A 17459-nucleotide genomic window follows, 5' to 3' on the forward strand; every position below is an offset into this window, starting at 1 on the left:
CGTGTGAACGGGTACAGCGTTAAATCGGTATATCGGCCATTAAACCGATTTAAAGTCGCAGTGTAGACCTGGCCTTAGTGTCAGTTCTGTGTATATGTTTATCAGGCGCCAATATGCGTGTGTAGGTTGTTGAAATCTGTCATGTTGATTTTGTCGGGTGTATGACGGAATAGCCACCATTTTAATTTTATAAATGTTATGAATAACAATTGGATATTCTAAAGGTAGAATAAAATACAGTAATTTTGATATGAAGGAAGGAAGTATACATGACTAAAAAGGGTGTATTTCTGATTACAATCAACATTGCTTAATTTTAAGGAAAAGTCATCTTGATTTTTTAATCAATGTTTACGTCAAACAGTTGATGAAATTCAAATAGTGACTCATAGTAAGTGACGTATTCTCTATCCTTTACTTTTAATAATGAACAAGAACAAGAAAAAGAACTGATAGGAATAAAATTTCATTTTTTTCGTTTTCAGTTGATGCAGCTGGGGGCGGGGGGCAAGGTGGAAGTTTCACCTAATATCCTTGCACCGGCCCTGCTTGTCTTGGTGTGTCAGTGGTGAGTGAAGCATATGTGCTGGGGCTGTGTGCGTGGGGTTGCGGTGAGGGTAGTTTTGAAGAATTGTGGTAGTTGAACCAAGTAATCCAGTATCTGTACAGTCTCACTCATACAACCAGTGAAAACTGTTGATGCAGCAGAGCTGTAGAGTAAGGATGGTGATCTCGGAAGTAACTCGACCAACGGTCTAGGACTCCTGCCATGGCATAGATACGTGCCTTATTGTAGCTGTGCATCTGTGATGAAGTGGGAATGTTCTTAATGTTTTCTGAATACTGTGTGGATGCCTCAGTTTCCCCTATGTATTTCTTAAGTATCTAGGTGGTGGGATAAGGGTGTGTGATTGTTGCAGAGCCCTAGAGAGCCAGTGTGATGCCATCTTCACAGAGAATGGCCAACACCCTGTCTCCTGGCAACTGATGGCCTGGGCCCCTCCCCTGCAAGGTGCCAACTGAAGATGTTGGAGAACAAAGAAAACAGGTGGCCTCCTTGCCCAGGGAAAAAGACAAAGCCCAGAGAAGGGGCTGGAGGGAGTTTCAGTTTGGAGCTGGCTGGGTAGAGGGGGGAGGCCCAGAACCTGGGTCTAGGCTCCCCACCCCACAAGATGGACGTGACTGAGGGGTCCTGTTTTCTGTACCTACAAGCTCTGTTTTAGACTGTGTTCCTGTCGTCTAATAAACCTTCTGTTTTGTTGGCTGGCTGAGAGTCACGGTGAATCGTAGCAAGCGGGGGGTGCAGGGCCCTGTCTCCACAGCATCACAAGGGGACACTCGTTAAAATCTGGATGGTACCCCATGGCAAAGCCCATCATGACTCACTCAACCTGGTGCCATGCTGAACAAAAAGAGCCCTTAACCCTGCCTGTAGCTGTTTCCAGTGTTTCACACACATTGTACAGCTATCATAGTCTTCTGAGAGTCTGGGGAGGTTTTGCCTTTCTCTGCAGTCCAGGGCATCTCTCACAGGCAGGTTTAAGCTAGTGTCAAGGGTGGAGTCTCTGTACCTTGAAGTCTTTAAATCATGATTTGAGAATTTCAGTAACTCAGCCAGAGGTTATGGGTCTACCACAGGAGTGGGTGGGGGAGGTTCTGTGGCCTGCACTGTGCCCGAGATCAGACTAGATAGTCAGCATGGTCCCTTCTGGCCTTACTGTGAGAGTGACATTCCTGGAATCTGATTATATGGCTAATGTGTACACCATAATGGGGGCCTGGCTCGTAATATACCCATCTAATAAGTGAGCCTCTGCCTCAAAAACTGAACTCCCTCATACAAGAGAATAAACCCAGTTTAATTAAAGGTTCACACCTATGCAGACAGAAACTCCAAGCCAATAGACTCTCCTGCAGAAACACAGTGTCTCTGTTACACAGAAAGTCAGAAGTTCACCATTGTCTCATTAAACATGGCACCCAGTTAGCAAAGAATCCAGGAAAATAACAGTCCATTTCAGTACAAACTGTTGCCCAGACAGCAGCTTGGTAATGGCTCCTTAGGGTGAAATTCACCCTGTGCTTCAGGCTACGGAAAAAGCCTGGACGCCATAATGCACCAGAGCTGCACTGAGGGCTCAATGGATAGGGCCTAGCGCTAGGGAATGCTAGCTGATTGGTGTCCCCAGGTTGGTGTAGCAGGGTGGGGAGACCAGGCTGGACAGAGCAAGGTCAGGTGTTGGCTGGAGGTTGGGAGTGTGAATTTTATTAGTCTCCTCACGTCACCGGTCTGTTTTGGCTTTAGTGTTAGACAGCATCTGACAGGGTCTTCTGCTCCCCATATTGTCCTGGGTTCTGTCTGTGCATGATCCCATTCTGGGTTACCTCATGGATTGGTTAGGAATTCCCCCTCTAACCATGACCTGAGGAAGACGGTTTGATTGTTGTGGAGAGATCTGCTGCCTGGAAGGAAGCAAAGCTGCATCCACTCACCAGCCCACCTCCCAGATTACATTTGGTGCTGTCCTTTCAAGCATCTGCTTCTGGCTGATGTCAAAGATGGAACTACATGGGCTGTGGGCCTGAGCCAGGGCAGCAGGGAGGGAGAGATACCGGGCTGGACGGGTCCATGGGTCTAACCCACTGCAGCAGCTCTTCTCTCACAGTTTAACAGCCCTCCTTAGCTTAGGCCTCCCAAGGAGTAGCCAGGGTCACTGTATCCCCCGGTCCTGCCCCTGGGCCAGCCAGTGCAGAATGGGGGTCTGTGTTGGCAAGGAGGGAGTCAGCATGTCTGGGCAAATGGATTCGTGGTCCTTGAGCATTTGATTCCAATACTTCACCTCCTCCTTCAGGGCCTCAATCTCCTTCTTCAGGGCTGTGTTATTCTGCTCCAGCTGCTCGTGTTGCTGGGGTGAAGGGAGCAAAGAAAAAAGAGGTTAGACTAAAATTCAGGCCACCTTGCAGAATGGATCTCTAGGGGGTCAGGTTCAGTAGGGCGAGGGAGTAGAGTCTAATGGGTTAGAGGTGGGGGGGTCCTGGGAGTCAGGACTCCTGAGTTCTGTTCTCATTCTTACTACTTGATTATTAGTAAGATTAAGATTTTGTCACTGTTATTGTCAGTACCAGTCAGGGACAGGTCACGGGCAATTAACAAAAATTCACACAAGCCTGTGATCTGTCCCTGACTGGTACTAAAAATAATGGTGATAAAATAGGGCTGATGGGGGGAGGTCTGAAGCCCAAGCGGCCTGGGGAAGAGAGCCTGAGCCCCGCTGCAGAAGGGTGGAGGGGTCCAGCATGCACCGCTGCCGTGGCTTGGAGTGAAGGGGCCGCCCGTGGCAGCTGGGAGCTCCAGGGACCCCCTACCACGGCTGAGAGCTCTGCGACCAGAGCTCTCGGTCCCCATGCCAGCTCAGAGCTCCAGGGCCCTTGCTGGCTGACAGCTCCAGCCCATCCCCTCAGGGCTGAAGTGGAATATGTCACAGAGGTCTCTGAAAGTCATGGAATCCGTGACCTCTCTGGCCTAATCTCCTTAATAGTTAGGAAGATCAGCTCTAGTATTTCTAGCCATTTCTGTGCAGAACACCAGTGCCGCCTAGTGGTTGATGTGGCGGCAGGCACAGTCACAGAAGAGCAAACAGCAACAATGGCTACGCTGCTGACTCCAAACAGAGGGGCACAGGCTCTGCTGGTGCTTTCACATCAATGCCCATATAACAGGACGTGGGTGCTGGGTTAATAGGCTGGTCACTGCCTCTCATGAGACAAATTCTGCCCCTAGTTACCCCCACATTTGCTTCTATAGGGTCATGTAGAGGGACAAGAATTGGGCCCTAGGAATTGTAGATAATCCGTGGCCAATAACATAAACATGCTGGTGCAAAGTTAGAGCCCTGATTTCCCCTGCCCTCCACCTGCTATGGGCTGTGCTGGATCTAGGACACCTGGTTGAACAGTTCTGATTCTATTCAGCAGGGGACGCTCCTGTGCCTGCACATTCATCATAGTATGCCCCGTGGCTGCGTCAGCATCGCCTTCAGCACTGCCACTCTTCCCTAGCCTTTAAATCCACAGTCTTCCCCTCGCATGGATGGTGCTTGAGGATTTTTAGGCACCTTGATCACATTGGAGATGAAGTGTGGGGGTTGATGAGGGGCCAAAAAGGCCCCTGGGGTGAAGAATAATAAGGAAAATGTTCTAGTGCCATTCTGTACATCAGTGGTGCAGCCTCCTCTGGAATACTGGATAGCAGAGGAAGGTAGGCCTAGTGGTCAGAGTCAGTCGGGAGACCCAGGTTCAATTCTCTGCACTGCCACAGATTTCCTCTATGGCCTTAGGCAAATCCCTTAGTCTCTGTGTGCCTCACTTTCCCCATCTATGCAATGAGGGTAATAGCACTGCCCTGCCTCACCAGGGCATGGAGAATGAAAATGCACTAAGGCCAGTGTGATGCTCAATGACTAGGGTAATGGGGTGCAGACAGGTATCTGAGCTAGGTTGTGTGTGCACTGCTGGTCTCTCCATCTCCAAAAGGGTATTGCAGAATAAGCAAGAGGGTCAGAGGCCTGGAAACACTCTCTGAAAAAACTGGGATGGGTTTCAAGGAGACAAAGGAAGGGGAACATGATTGAAGTCTCTAAAATACTGACTGGCCTAGCGAAGGGAGATCAGAGCTTCTGTTCTCCTTGTCTCGTACCATGAGAACAAGGGGCTGTTCGAAGAAATTGAAAGAGGGGAAATTCACAGCTAATCAAAGGAGAATCTCACTCATACAACAGAGCATTAGCCCGTGGAACTCTCTGCCAGAGCAAGGCACTGGTGCAAGGCTCAGAAAAAGTAGTGTGGAAGCAGATATGGAGAACAGGAATAGCTGGAGTTAATGTTGGTAAAAATTGTGGAAGGGCTATTAAACTTTGGGCTTCTGCAAAGCTCTGACTAGTAGAGACCAGGATGGGGGCCGGAGTAGTGTATATCTGCTTTTATGGGAATCTTACACCTTCCTCTGACGCATTTGCTGCTGGGCACTGTCAGAGACAGGCTACTGGGCCAGCCTGGCACATCCTATGTTCCTGCTCTATGCAAGGTCTTCTGTCTCTCACTGGCTCCCTACCAGAGTCCAGACCACTGAGCGCTTTTGCTACCACTTTCCCTGTGATAGATCAGCTGGGCATAGCCTTGTGTCCTTGCTTGACACAGTGTCTCCCCAACCAACTGCACGCAAAGGGAATGGTTTGGAAGGCCCCCTGTGTACCTTGCTATGGGGATGTAATAGAGAACGGAGGGCTAAACATTCTGCAGCTCACAAATGCAATGGAACAGACCAGTGAGAGACAGTGGGAGTCTAATGAGTATGCATGGTCTGGGAGTCAGGTCATCTGGGTTCATAGACTTTAAGGCCACAAGGGACCATCATTAGTCTGACCTCCTGCATAGCACAAACCAGAGATATTCCTAACTTGATCCCAGTTCTGCCACTGACCTGCTGGGTGAGCCTGGGTAAGTCCTTTCCCCACCTTATGCCTCTTTCCTCTCCCACCCTTTGTCTATCTAAACTGTCAGCTCTTCAGGGCAAAGACCGTCTCTCATTGGGTGTCTGTGCAGCACCTGGCACAATGGGGGTTACAGTCTATGGATGCTGCCGTAATACAGATAATGTACAGAATGAGCATACAGTGACGTAAGGACTAACACGCAGGACTGAGAACCAGGATTCCTGGATTCTAGCCCAGCTCTGGGAGAGGATGGGGAGGTCTAATGGGTTAGAGCAGGGAGAGGGCTCAGAATCATTTCCATGAAGGTGGCAGTTGAGCCCAGGAGGCATGAGTCCCAGTGTTGCTTTGGCTCTAGCCACTAAAACACATTCGCCTTCCAGAGCAGAGAACAGAACCCAGAAGGCCTGAGTCAGGGGGAGGGATAGCTCAGTGATTTGAGCATTAGCTTGCTAAACCCAGGGTTGTGAGCTCAATCCTTGAGGGGACCATTTGGGAAACTGGGATACAAATCTGGGGATTGTTCCTACTGTGAGCAGGGGGTTGGACTAGATGACCTCCTGAGGTCCCTTCCAACCCTAATAATCTATGACTTTCAGGGGCCTGCACTGACTTTACACAAACACACTAGGCATCATGCCAGCAGACTGAGAGGGGCCCAGGGGCCACACTTAATGCATGTGGCTATTTTTGGTTCACAAAACCCCAACTTTCTGGTGCTGCAAGAAACCATCTTGCAGAGATCCAGCTCCTCATCCTGCCTCCCAACCTTGGCTCCAGACAGCTGGGATGGCACCTCACCCTATCATCCCATGCTTGGGTCTAAAAGAGCCAGCATTTGCTCTGGGGCTAGAAAGAGAGACCTTCCCTCCTCCAAGGCTGTGGTTCCAGCATGTCTCACTAAGGAATCCCACCTCAGGGCCTTGCCACTTGTGCTGATGGAGAATCCCTGCTCACCAGTAGAAGTATAGGCCTTAGGACACATGTAGTTATGCAGTTTTGATCACCTCCACCAGGGGGCAGTGGTCCTCAAACCTGTGACCTCCTTGACTCCCACCATCAGTTCTTGTTCAGTTGCTAACAGGGGAGCCTTCCCTTTGTGGGGTCCCGCACCAGCCCCCCTATATTTCATCCTGTCTTGTCACTCTTAGCCCCCCTCCACTGACCTGATGGAGCTCATCCGCCTTCTCCGTGTGCTTCTGTCGGCTCCTCTGAGCAGCTGCACGATTCTTTTGACGCCTTTTCAGCTTCTTTTCTTCCAAAGAATTCTGGGAGACAAATCAACCAGTGAAGCATGAGATGAGTTGGCTGGGCTTCAGCTGAGGGGGCTCCCCAGCACAGAGGGCACTAGCTGATCCCCAACCCATCCCCTTAGCAGTGAAGCCAAGGGCTGGATGGGTCCTTGGGGCTGACTCCCCTTCTCCCCTCCTAGCAGTGGGGTGAAGTGAAGCCAATCAGCAGGAAGAGTAAGAGGAGAAGGGAGGATGCTTGCCCTGCTGCTACCCTGTGCCTGTGCTGGGGCTAGAAACAGAGGGCTTTGCACTCCAGGGTTGTGGGATCCCGTGGGTTAGAACAGGAGACTGTGTTAGGGTTCTTGGGTTCTATTCTTGGTTCAGGGAGGGGAGTAGAGTCTAGTGGTTAGAGCCGGGGAGGGTGCTCAGGACTTTTGGGAGTCTTTTCTCTTCTCTTTATCATCCCAAGTGAACCCAAGCCAACAACAAAGCACTGGGGTTCTGAGACAATAGAAAACACAGGACTATGGGTGTTGGCACTGGCTGTTTTGAACTTACACTGGTAATGGCTCAATGGTGAATCTGATCAGGACTGACCCTGTCCCCCTATGCTTTATGACAGCCATGGGCACACTCCTTCATGCACACAAGGGCTGTGGCTTTGGAAAGCCCCCAGGGGATTTAGGAGCACAAGCCCAGTGACTGTCTGTGGGTTGGGGCTCCAAGGTGTCCTAGGTTCTGCGGAGAGTCCCCCTCAGGCTGGCAGTCAGTCTCCCAGCAGCTCTCAGAGAACCTATTGTGATCCCAACTCCTGAGGGGAATCTGGAGTCAATGCTGGGCATGAAAGGATTATTCTAGGGTGACTGACAACTACACTGACCCTCTGCCTGTCTCCCATCTTTTCACACACACAATCCGGCACAGACAAAGTCTTTGTCATATACACAGTCACACAATCTCCCTTTCACACAGGCAGACACACACATACAAAATATCTGTCAAATGTTCAGACACACACAATCTCTGTCTGTGACACACAAAAACACCACATTCCTACCCATACAGTTGTCTCTGTCACACAAACACTTTCTCTCACACACTCTTGCACACATGCACAGTTCTCTCTCTCTCTCTCATACACGCACAGACACACACGTCAAACACACTTACTATTTTCTTTCACACATACAGGTATCTGTCTCACACTGTTCTCTCTCTCACACACACATTAACACACAATTCTCTGTCTCACACACACTCAAACACACATACAGGTCTCATACACACAGTTATTTCTGTCACACACACAGAGATCTCTGTTTCATACACACACAGTCACACGACACACAGTTCTCTATAACACACACTGTCACACATACATACACATACAGGTCTCTCTGTCACACACACAAGCACAGTTCTTTCTGTCACTTTCTCACACATGCACAGTTCTCTCTCTCTCTCTCTCTCACACACACACACACTCAAACACACACATTGTCACACACAGTTTTCTGCCACACACACACAAGCACATAGGTCTCTGTCTCACACAGATCTCTCAGTCTCTCTCACAAACAATTCTCTGTCACTCAAACATACAGATCTCTCTCACACACACAGTTCTTTCTGTCACACACACAAATCTGAAACAGATCTTTCTGTCTCTCTTACACACACAGTCACACAACACAGCTCTGCCTCTCACACACAGTGTCACACACTCACATAGATATACAGGTCTCTGTCACACACACAAAAGCACAGATCTTTCTGTCACACACTTTCTCATACACATGCAGTTCTCTCATACATGCAGTCATACATACAGTTCTCTCTCTCTCACACACACGTCTCTTTCTCTCACACACACACTTCTGTCTCTTACACATACTGTCCCACATACACAATCACACACACACAGAGTTCTCTGCCACAACATGCTGCCACACACACAGTATTCTCTCTGTCTCACATACACAATGTCATGCACACACAGTTCTCTCTGTCACACACTCACACAATCTCTCTCTCATACAGCTCTTTCTGTACTTACCGCTCCAATCATTAGTATATTCCCATCCTGCGAGTCCTCAGAGAGGCAGCTAGTGCTGCTCTGGGACAGAGGGTTAGTCTCAAACCGCTCCATGCTATAGACATGCATGGGATCAGCTCTTGAAGTGACAGACTGCCAAGGAAAAGTGTGTACTCAGGCCAAGGAGCACTTAGCAGCTTGGGACCATCCCGACAGAAGCTGTGCTTCACTGGCCTGGCCAAGCTCTCCCTCACAGGCTGCTAGTCATCTCCTAAGAGCTCAGTGCATTCGTGACTTTATAAACACAGCTCAGTTTCGATTTATCCTAAACCAGTCCTTTGCTCAGAAAAGTCTGGCTCAGCTGGAAGACACGTGTTTGGAATTTCCTGCTTTGTGGGCAAGCCCAAGAACTTCCTCCCATCTAGCTGGAGACAGAGCACGCTGTGTCCCCTGGCCAGTTCCCTAAGTGCTTTCACTTTTCTGCAGGGAGTTGGTTCCTCATTCCTGCCCAGGAGTGCCCCTGTCCCCAGGTCTGTCCAGAACTTCCTCACCACCCTGCTGGCCTGGCAGCCAGTCCCAGGTCTCAGGGCCACGCTAGGAGAGAAGGAGGGAGGGTACATATCCTGTGGTAAAGAAGGCAGGATGAAATCCCAGCACAGACCGGGTGGCTTGGAGTTTTCACATGCGTTTATCCAGTCGAGATAGATACTACACTGCACCCTGCTTGAGAGAGAGAGAGAAAATGAGTGTGTGTGTGTGCACGCATGCAAGAAAACTCCCCCTGCCTTGTCCACACTAGAATTTTCCCACAGGAGAGCATAGGCCTGCTAAAATCCCCACCTTTTTCCCTAAAGAAGACAAGTCCTCGAGCTTTAAATATGCTTCTGGGGCATATCCTCAGATGGAAGAATCTGCACTGATTTGCACTAAGCCAAAGGCTTATGCGGGATTTGCACCAGCAAGGATCTGTCCCACGGCAGACACTTTCCCTTCAAGATATATTGTTACTATTTAGCAGTAAAAAATGACAGTGAGGTCTAGTTGATTAAACACAGGTCTGGGAGACAGGATGCCTGGGTTCCTTTGCTGGCTCTAGTGTATGTGGTGGGGGGGAGGGACAGTTCAGTGGTTAGAACAGTAGGCATAGGCAGCGGGTATAATAAGCCAGGGGGGCTAAGCGTGGGCTGTGGTGGGCCCGCCTCTGCTCAACAGCAAGTGCTGGGCGGGGGGGCCTTGCAGGGGAGAGGGGTGGAAGCAAGGAGGGATATGGTGAGGGTTGGGGGGTCCTCATGGGGGGAGGAGAGGAGGGATGTGGAGAGTGTGAACAGCAGGGGCTTCGGGGGAAGGGAGTGTGTGGATGAGAGGAGGGACACAGGGAGTCGCTGGTGGTGGGGGCCTCATGGAGGAGGAATGTGGTGAGAGGTGGTGGGGGGATAAGCAGGAAAGGGGAGGTGGTGGGGCAGAGCTGGGGTGGAGTATGGGCATGGTCATGGGTGGAATAGGCAGGGCAAGGAGCTAGTCTCCCCCAGGGGAAGTTTCACTCACCACTCATGGCAGTGGGGACAGGGAATCAGAACTCCCTGGCAATCCTAGACAGCGGCCAGCACTCCACGAAGGAGTCCAAGATCTCAGCAGATGCTGCCCAGAGGAACTCTGCCCAGAGAAGTAAGGCAACAAGAGAATGGAAATAGGTCTTCTGCAATATCTTTGAGGACCATTTTGTATTAAGTCTATGACTGATTGTGCTCTATTCCGTGGGGGTGGGTTACAGCCCCTACAGGAACTACAAACAGTGAGGGGTGATTAAGATGAATCACTGAGGGCAGGTCTACACTTAAAACGCTGCAGCTGCACTGCTGTAACGCTTCAGTGAAGACGTTACTTAGGTTGAGAGGAGGGATTCTACCATCAGCGTAGAAAATCCACCTCCCCAAGAGGCAGTAGCTATGTTGATGGGAGAATTCTCCTGTTGACTTAGCGCTGTCTACACCAGAGGTTAGGTCGGTTGAACTGTGTAGCTCAGGGGTGTGGATTTTTCACACCCAGGAGTGACGTAGTTATACCGACCTGGTTTCCAGGTATAGACCTGGCCTAAGGATAAACAACTCAAGACAGGTATGAACCCCTGGAGGGGTTTCCATATACTGGATCAATCTGGGCTTTCCAGAGACTGGGATACAAAGAAAAGGGCTTTTGGTATGAAAGGATGACTTTGAACTGACACTAGGCCTTCTTTCTGATCCAGCGATTGGCCAGCACCTTATGTCCCAGGGCCCTCAACTCCAGAGAAGGGGTTGGAAAGACTGGCCTACTAGGGCCCCGTGAGACTGATGGGTGATTCCTGGTGTGTTCAGCATGTGTTTAAATCTGTTTATCGGTTTTATGTGTTTTCTCTGTACGCTTTTACCTTAAGAATAAATGTGCCTGCTTAGAAAGAGCTATGTAGTTATTTGTAACCGCTGGCAATAGACTGTTCATAACCCTCAGAGACAGAGCAAAGCTCAAGGACTGGGATTTCGACAGACTGGCTTGCAGGGCATATCACAGTGTGAGGCAGGGACCAGTGCAGGTGTAAAAAAAAAATGGTCAGAAGGAAGAGAGAGATGCCGGTCTCTGCCCAACAGAGGCGATAGCTGGGAGCCGGAAAACTTAAGTGGGTGATTTTGAGAAACCATGGAGAGGGAATACAGATCCAGTTACCCTGTGACTGTGACAGGCCCTACAGTCAAGCTCCTTCTCCTGGGTTGTAGAGGGGGATCTTGGCCAGTGCCAGGAAGAGAAGAAGCTGTTGTCAGTGGAATCCTGAGAGGAAGCAGAAAGGCAGAGCTTCTTGGGCACAGAGCCCACTGGAGGGGCAGACTTGGGGATTTCAAAGCAAAGTAACTACCAGCTGTTGTTAGTTTCTACTGCATTCAGGGAAACAGGACTTTGTATGCATTCTTTGTGAATAGATGAGATTACACCTAGGAATAGACCTACCTCATCTCACTGATTTCTCCTACTGATGGACACAGCCCTGCAAGACCCCAGGTAGTGGCTAATTGCTTGGGCCAGAAGGGCAATGCTTCACTCAAGATTGTGAAGTACTCAGATACCATGGTAATAGGGGGCATCTAATTACCTGAGATAGCTATTGCCCAGGGTAAACATTAACCCTTGGCTCTAGGGTGAGAGGTAATAGGAGTGGCACTCACACTGCAACTGACTATAACTAGCCAATACTGGAGGAGAGTTAAACATCTGTGGGTTTATGAGTTTATCTTACATGCCACTTTCAAGCTGTTCCTATCTGCCCACAGGCACCTAACTTTTGCTGATATCCTTATCAGATTTTTATTGGTGTTTCCAGTAAAGGGATGCAGCAGGCCCTTATCACTACCAGGAAATTGAGGCAGATTTAGCTAATCATTAATTGGCACCAGCCATGTCTAGGGAGCTCCTCTCCCTCTCAGGGCCAACTCCAGCTTTTGTGCCACCCCAAGTGGCGAAGCAGAAAAAAAAAATGAAAGAAAGGAAAAAAAAACTCAAAGAGGAAGAGTGGGACTGAGGGACCCGCCGCCAAATTCCACCGAAGACCAAGATGTGCGGCCCCTTTCCCTTGGCCGCCCCAAGCGCCTGTTTCCTTCACTGGTGCCTGGAGCCGGCCCCGCTCCCACTACACCTTATCTCTGGTAATCTCAGCCACAAATTCAACTGCCATCTCTGTGTGGACAGCTCTCACAGATCCTGCTCTGCTCCAGACCTGGCTCCTTCTGTCCAAAATGAAATTTTGCCCTGTCTCTCTGACATCTGTTCATTGATGTCTAGCTGTCAGCTCAACTGCAACATGACTAAAACAGAGCTCTTAATCTTCCTCCCCCAGCCCTCCCCACTACCATCTTTCTTGAGCACTGTGGACAATACCTCCAGCCTGCCTGTCATTTAGTTCTGTAACTTGGGCATCATCTTCAACTTGGACTACTTTCTAAGGCCTCATATCCAGTCTATGGCTAAATCTTGCAGACTCTTTCTGCAAAACATCTCTCAGATATAGCCTTTCTAAACCTCTCATCCAGGCTCTCATCCCATGTCTTCCATCTCTCTCTCTCATCTTGACCCATTCGTATCCATTCAGAATACTGCAGCTGCAAAGATCATTTTTCTAGCCTAGCCCATCACATTGGTCAAGTATCTCCTCTCTTTGCATCCTTTCATTGGCCTCTTGTTCTCTATCTTATCAAACATAAGCTGGTTGCCTTCACTTCCTGACCTAACTCCACTTTACCTATCATCTCTCATTCAGTAGTACTGAAAGGTTGACTCCCACCTCTGATTGGCCCAGGATGCAGCCTCCATCACCCACTTGTTAAATTTTCAACTAAGCACCTTCATACTTTCTCCAGTGCTGCCCCTCAGGGTTGGGAGGAACTCCTGGTGAACACCCTCAGAGCTACCTCATTATCTGTCATGCTTCTGTACCAGATATGGACTGTCTCAGCCCCTGCTTATACACACCAGATGTGTTCTTCATAAGATCCTTAAATGCTCTGCCAGGTATAGCTAAGGGTATGTCTACAGAACGAAATTAATTTGAACTTATTCTATTCAAATTTTTGGATGCGATTTTATACATTCGGTGTTGTGTGTCCCCACTAAAGTGCGTGAATTCGGCAGAGTGCATCCACAATACCGAGGCTAGCATCGAATGTCAGAATGCTAGACTGTGGGAAGCTATCCCACAGTTCCTGCAGTCCCTGCCGCCCATTGGAATTCTGGGTTAAGCTCCCAGTGCATGATGGGGCAAAAACATTCTCGTGGGTGTTTCTGGGTGTGTGCTATCACTTGCTCCTCTGTCTGTGAAAGCTATGGCAGATGCCATACTGCCAGCAGACAGTGCAGTATGGTGCACCGCCTGTCTCTTGGTACTATGAATCTGCCTTGCATGTCCTCTTGTCTTTCTATCTACTCTTTTATCTAACCATTTCCCACCTTTTTTCGGCTACCATGAAACGAGCAGCACAGCTTCCGCCGAAAACTCTGCTCTCCCACTCTTGCATTGCTAGCTAATTTTTCCATGTTGTCGGCCCTGGGCTCCTGTGGAAGCTACAGAAGGCAACAATTCTCCACCGTTTTTCGGCCATCGTGAACTGAGCCTCACAGCTTCTGCCGCAAACTCTGCTCTCACTTCCGCCACAAACTCTGCTCTCCCACTCTTGAAGCTCTAGTGAGCTTCCCGCCTCCATGAAAGCTACAGAAGACAACCATTTACTGCCTTTTATTGGCCATTTTGAACAGAACAACTCTCCTACATTTCGCGCCCTTTTTCCAGGATTACCTGTGCAGGCACCATAGCGTGGCAAGGATGGAGCCCACTCAGATCTCCGCTGCAGTTTTGACCATTGTAAATACCTTGTGCATTATCCAGCAGTATGTGCAGTACCTGTAAAACTGGGCGAGGAAGCGACGACAGTGCGATTACTATACTGATGAGGACATGGACACAGACGTTCCTAGAAGCACGGCATGTGGCGATTGGGAGATCATGGTGCCATTGGGCCAGGTTCATGCTGTGGAACGCCAATTCTGGGCCTGGAAAACAAGCACAGACTGATGGGACCGCATAGTGTTGCAGGTCTGGAATGATTCCCAGTGGCTGCGAAACTTTCGTATGCATAGGGCCACTTTCATGGAACTTTGTGACTTGCTGTCACCTGCCCTGAAGCGCAAAATGAGAGCAGCCCTCACAGTTGAGAAGTGAGTGGCCATAGCACTGTGGAAGCTTGCAACGCCCAACAGCTACCAGTCAGTCGGGAACCAGTTTGGAGTGGGCAGATCTACTGTGGGGGCTGCGGTGCTGCAAGTAGCCAACGAAATCATTGACTGGCTGCTATCAAGGGTAGTGACTTTGGAAAATGTGCAGACCACTGTGGATGGCTTTAATGTGCTGGGGTTCCCTAACTGCAGCGGGGCGATAGTTGGAATGCATATCCCTATCTTGGCCCTGGCACACCGGGGAGGCCAGTACGTAAACCACAAGGGGTACTTTTCCATGGTGCTGCAAGCACTGGTAGATCACAAGGGACATTTCACTGACATCAACATGGGATGGCCGGAAAAGGTGCGTGACACTCGCATCTTCAGGAACTCTGGTCTGTTTGAACAGCTACAGGAAGGGACTTACTTCCCAGACCAGAAAATTACTGTTGGGGATGTTGAAATGCCTATAGTTATCCTTGGGGACCAAGCCTACCCCTTAATGCCACAGCTTATGAAGCCGTATACAGGCACCCTGGACAGTAATAAAGAGCAGTTCAACTATAGGCTGAGCAAGTGAGAATGGTGGTAGAAAGTGCTTTTGGATGTTTGAAAGCGCGCTGGCACAGTTTACTGACTTGGTTAGATCTCAGCACAACCAATATTCCAATTGTAATTGCTGCTTGTTGCGTGCTTCACAATATCTGTGAGAGTAAGGGAGAGACGTTTATAGCGGGGTGGGAGGTTGTGGCAACTTGCCTGGTGGCCAATTTCACACAGCCAGACAACAGGGCAATTAGAAGAGCACAGCAGGGCGTACTGCGCATCGGAGAAGCTTTGAAAGCCAGTTTCATGACTGGCCAGGGTCCAGTGTGACAGTTGTGTTTGTTGCTCTTGAAGTTACCCACCCCCTATATATATGAAAGGAAGTAAAGTCAAAATTGTTTAAAAACTGTTCTTTATTATTTGTTGCACAACACACTGAGAGAAATCAGAAGGTAGACCGGGGGTGGGAGGTGGGGGGCGGGGAATTGGGTTAGGAGAGTGGAGGAGGAGGGAAGGACAAGTCCAGAAACCAAATCAAAAGTTCACATATGCCAGCTTTCTGCTGCTTGGTCAATCCTCTGGGGTTGAGTGTGTGGGTCCCCATAGCCTCCCCCCTCGTGTTCTTGGGTCTCTGGGTGAGGAGGCTATGGAACTTGGGGAGGAGGGAGGGCGGTTATACAGGGGCTGCAGCAGCAGTCTGTGGTCTTGCTGCCTTTCCCACATTAGATCCACCATACAGTGGGGCATGTCAGTTTGTTCCCCCATGAGCTTGACCATAGCGTCCTGCCTGCTCTCATTGCGCGTGTCCCTCCTCTCTTCATATTTCTGCAATGCTTTACAGGACTCTGCAATTGTTTGCCTCCATGCATTCAGCTGGGTCCTATCAGTGTGGGAAGACTGCATGAGCTCAGCGAACATGTCGTCCCGAGTTCGTTTTTTCAGCCTTCTAATCTGGACCAGCCTCTGGGACAGAGTAGATAGGGCCTGCGTTGAAACATTTGCACCTGTGGGAGGAGAAAAAGGGAGGATAGTATTTTAAAAGATACATTTCAGAGAACAAAGGGGACACTTCTTCTCAGTGAAACAGGCAATTCATAGTACACAGCACATGTTCTTTCTGTACAAGTTAGCATTTTGCCTCTTATACTGAAGTGCTTGCCACTTTGGTGTGAGTAAGCCATCACACAAGTCTAGGCAACAGAATTCAGCTTGCAGGCAGCCTAGGGGCACGTGGGGTTCTGCTTCTTCTACATTCATTTCAATGCTTTCAAACTGCTGGGCCCCCTTTCCCGTAGCAAGCAAAGCCTGGTGGGTTTGCCATATAAAAGGAGGGTCTGTGGGCTCTCTAGGATGATCGCTTCACACAACACACCTTCTCCCCACCCACCTACCGTGTGGCTCTGATGAGGCTCTGAGCAGGGATGAGCTCTTTAAACTAATGCGAACAGCCCAGTGCTACTGGGTTTCCCCCCGGTCCCCCACCACATGGCTCCGATCAGTATCTCACTCATCAGAAGTATCTTCTCCAGGGTCACAGTCTGGGAGCCCGCCTTGGGAGTGTGGGGGAGGCTATTGACTCTAGTGTTAAGAATAGTTCCTGGCTAGGGGGGAAAACGGATTCCCCACTTGGCACCTGTGCACTGTCCTCTTCCTCCTCCTCCTCTTTGTCCTCCAATGACTCTTCCTCCTCGCTCTGTGCAACTCCCCCATTGCAGGTGTCCACGGATAGTGGTGGGGCGGTGGTGGCGTCACCCCCCATAATTGCATGCAGCTCACGGTAGAAGTGGAATGTATGGGGCTGTGACCCAGAGTGCCCGTTCATCTCCCTGGCTTTTTGGTACACTTGCCTGAGCTCCTTGATTTTTGTATGACACTGCTCTGTGTCCCTGGAGTAGCCTCTTTCCGTCACGGCCCTGGAGATTTTAGCGTACATATTTGTGTTCCTTATTTTGGAATGTAGTTCTGCCATAACAGATTCGTCTCCCCAACATGCAATGAGATCCAGTACCCCCGGTTCGGACCAGGCTGGAGCTCGTCTGCAAATCCAGGACTGCGTGATCTCTTGTGATGGTGGACTCTGCATGGTCGCCTGTGATGGTGGACTGTGCTGATGGTCACCTGTGCTGATGGTGACCAAACAGGAAATGAAATTCAAAAGTTCCCGGGGCTTTTCCTCCCCACCTGGCTAGTGCATTGGAGTTGAGAGTGTTGTCCAGAGTGGTCACAAGGGAGCATTCTGGGATAGTTCCCGGAAGCCAATAATGTCGAATTGCGTCCACAATACCTTTAACCCAGGATTGTGATCTCGATTTAAGCGCTACTTCACTTGCCGAGGTGGAGTACAGAAATCAGATTAAAGAGCCCTTTAAATTGAAAAAAACGGTTTGGTCATGTGGATGGAATCTTTTTTATTTTTTTTCCGAA

General features: G+C 49.6%; 1 protein-coding gene across 1 annotated transcript; it reads right to left on the bottom strand.

Moving 5' to 3' along the window:
- Positions 1-1838: 1838 nt before the first annotated feature.
- On the bottom strand, positions 1839-9029 carry BATF2 (basic leucine zipper ATF-like transcription factor 2). Its single transcript, XM_032799797.2, has 3 exons — positions 8778-9029; positions 6656-6757; positions 1839-2906 (listed from the first exon to the last, which is right to left on the bottom strand). Exons 1-3 carry the CDS (start codon positions 8883-8885, stop codon positions 2712-2714), a joined length of 405 nt encoding a protein of 134 aa, XP_032655688.1. The 5' UTR covers positions 8886-9029; the 3' UTR covers positions 1839-2711.
- Positions 9030-17459: the final 8430 nt, after the last annotated feature.

Source organism: Chelonoidis abingdonii, chromosome 17 (assembly GCF_003597395.2).
Source record: "Chelonoidis abingdonii isolate Lonesome George chromosome 17, CheloAbing_2.0, whole genome shotgun sequence".
Classification (NCBI taxonomy): domain Eukaryota; kingdom Metazoa; phylum Chordata; order Testudines; family Testudinidae; genus Chelonoidis; species Chelonoidis abingdonii.

Coding starts and splice junctions, on each gene's coding strand:
- BATF2 (XM_032799797.2), bottom strand. CDS start 8,885: ATGCATGTCTATAGCATGGAGCGGTTTGAGACTAACCCTCTGTCCCAG. Junction 6,758..8,777: donor ATATACTAATGATTGGAGCG/GTAAGTACAGAA, acceptor TTTGTCTCCCAG/AATTCTTTGGAAGAAAAGAA. Junction 2,907..6,655: donor AGGCGGATGAGCTCCATCAG/GTCAGTGGAGGG, acceptor CCTTCACCCCAG/CAACACGAGCAGCTGGAGCA.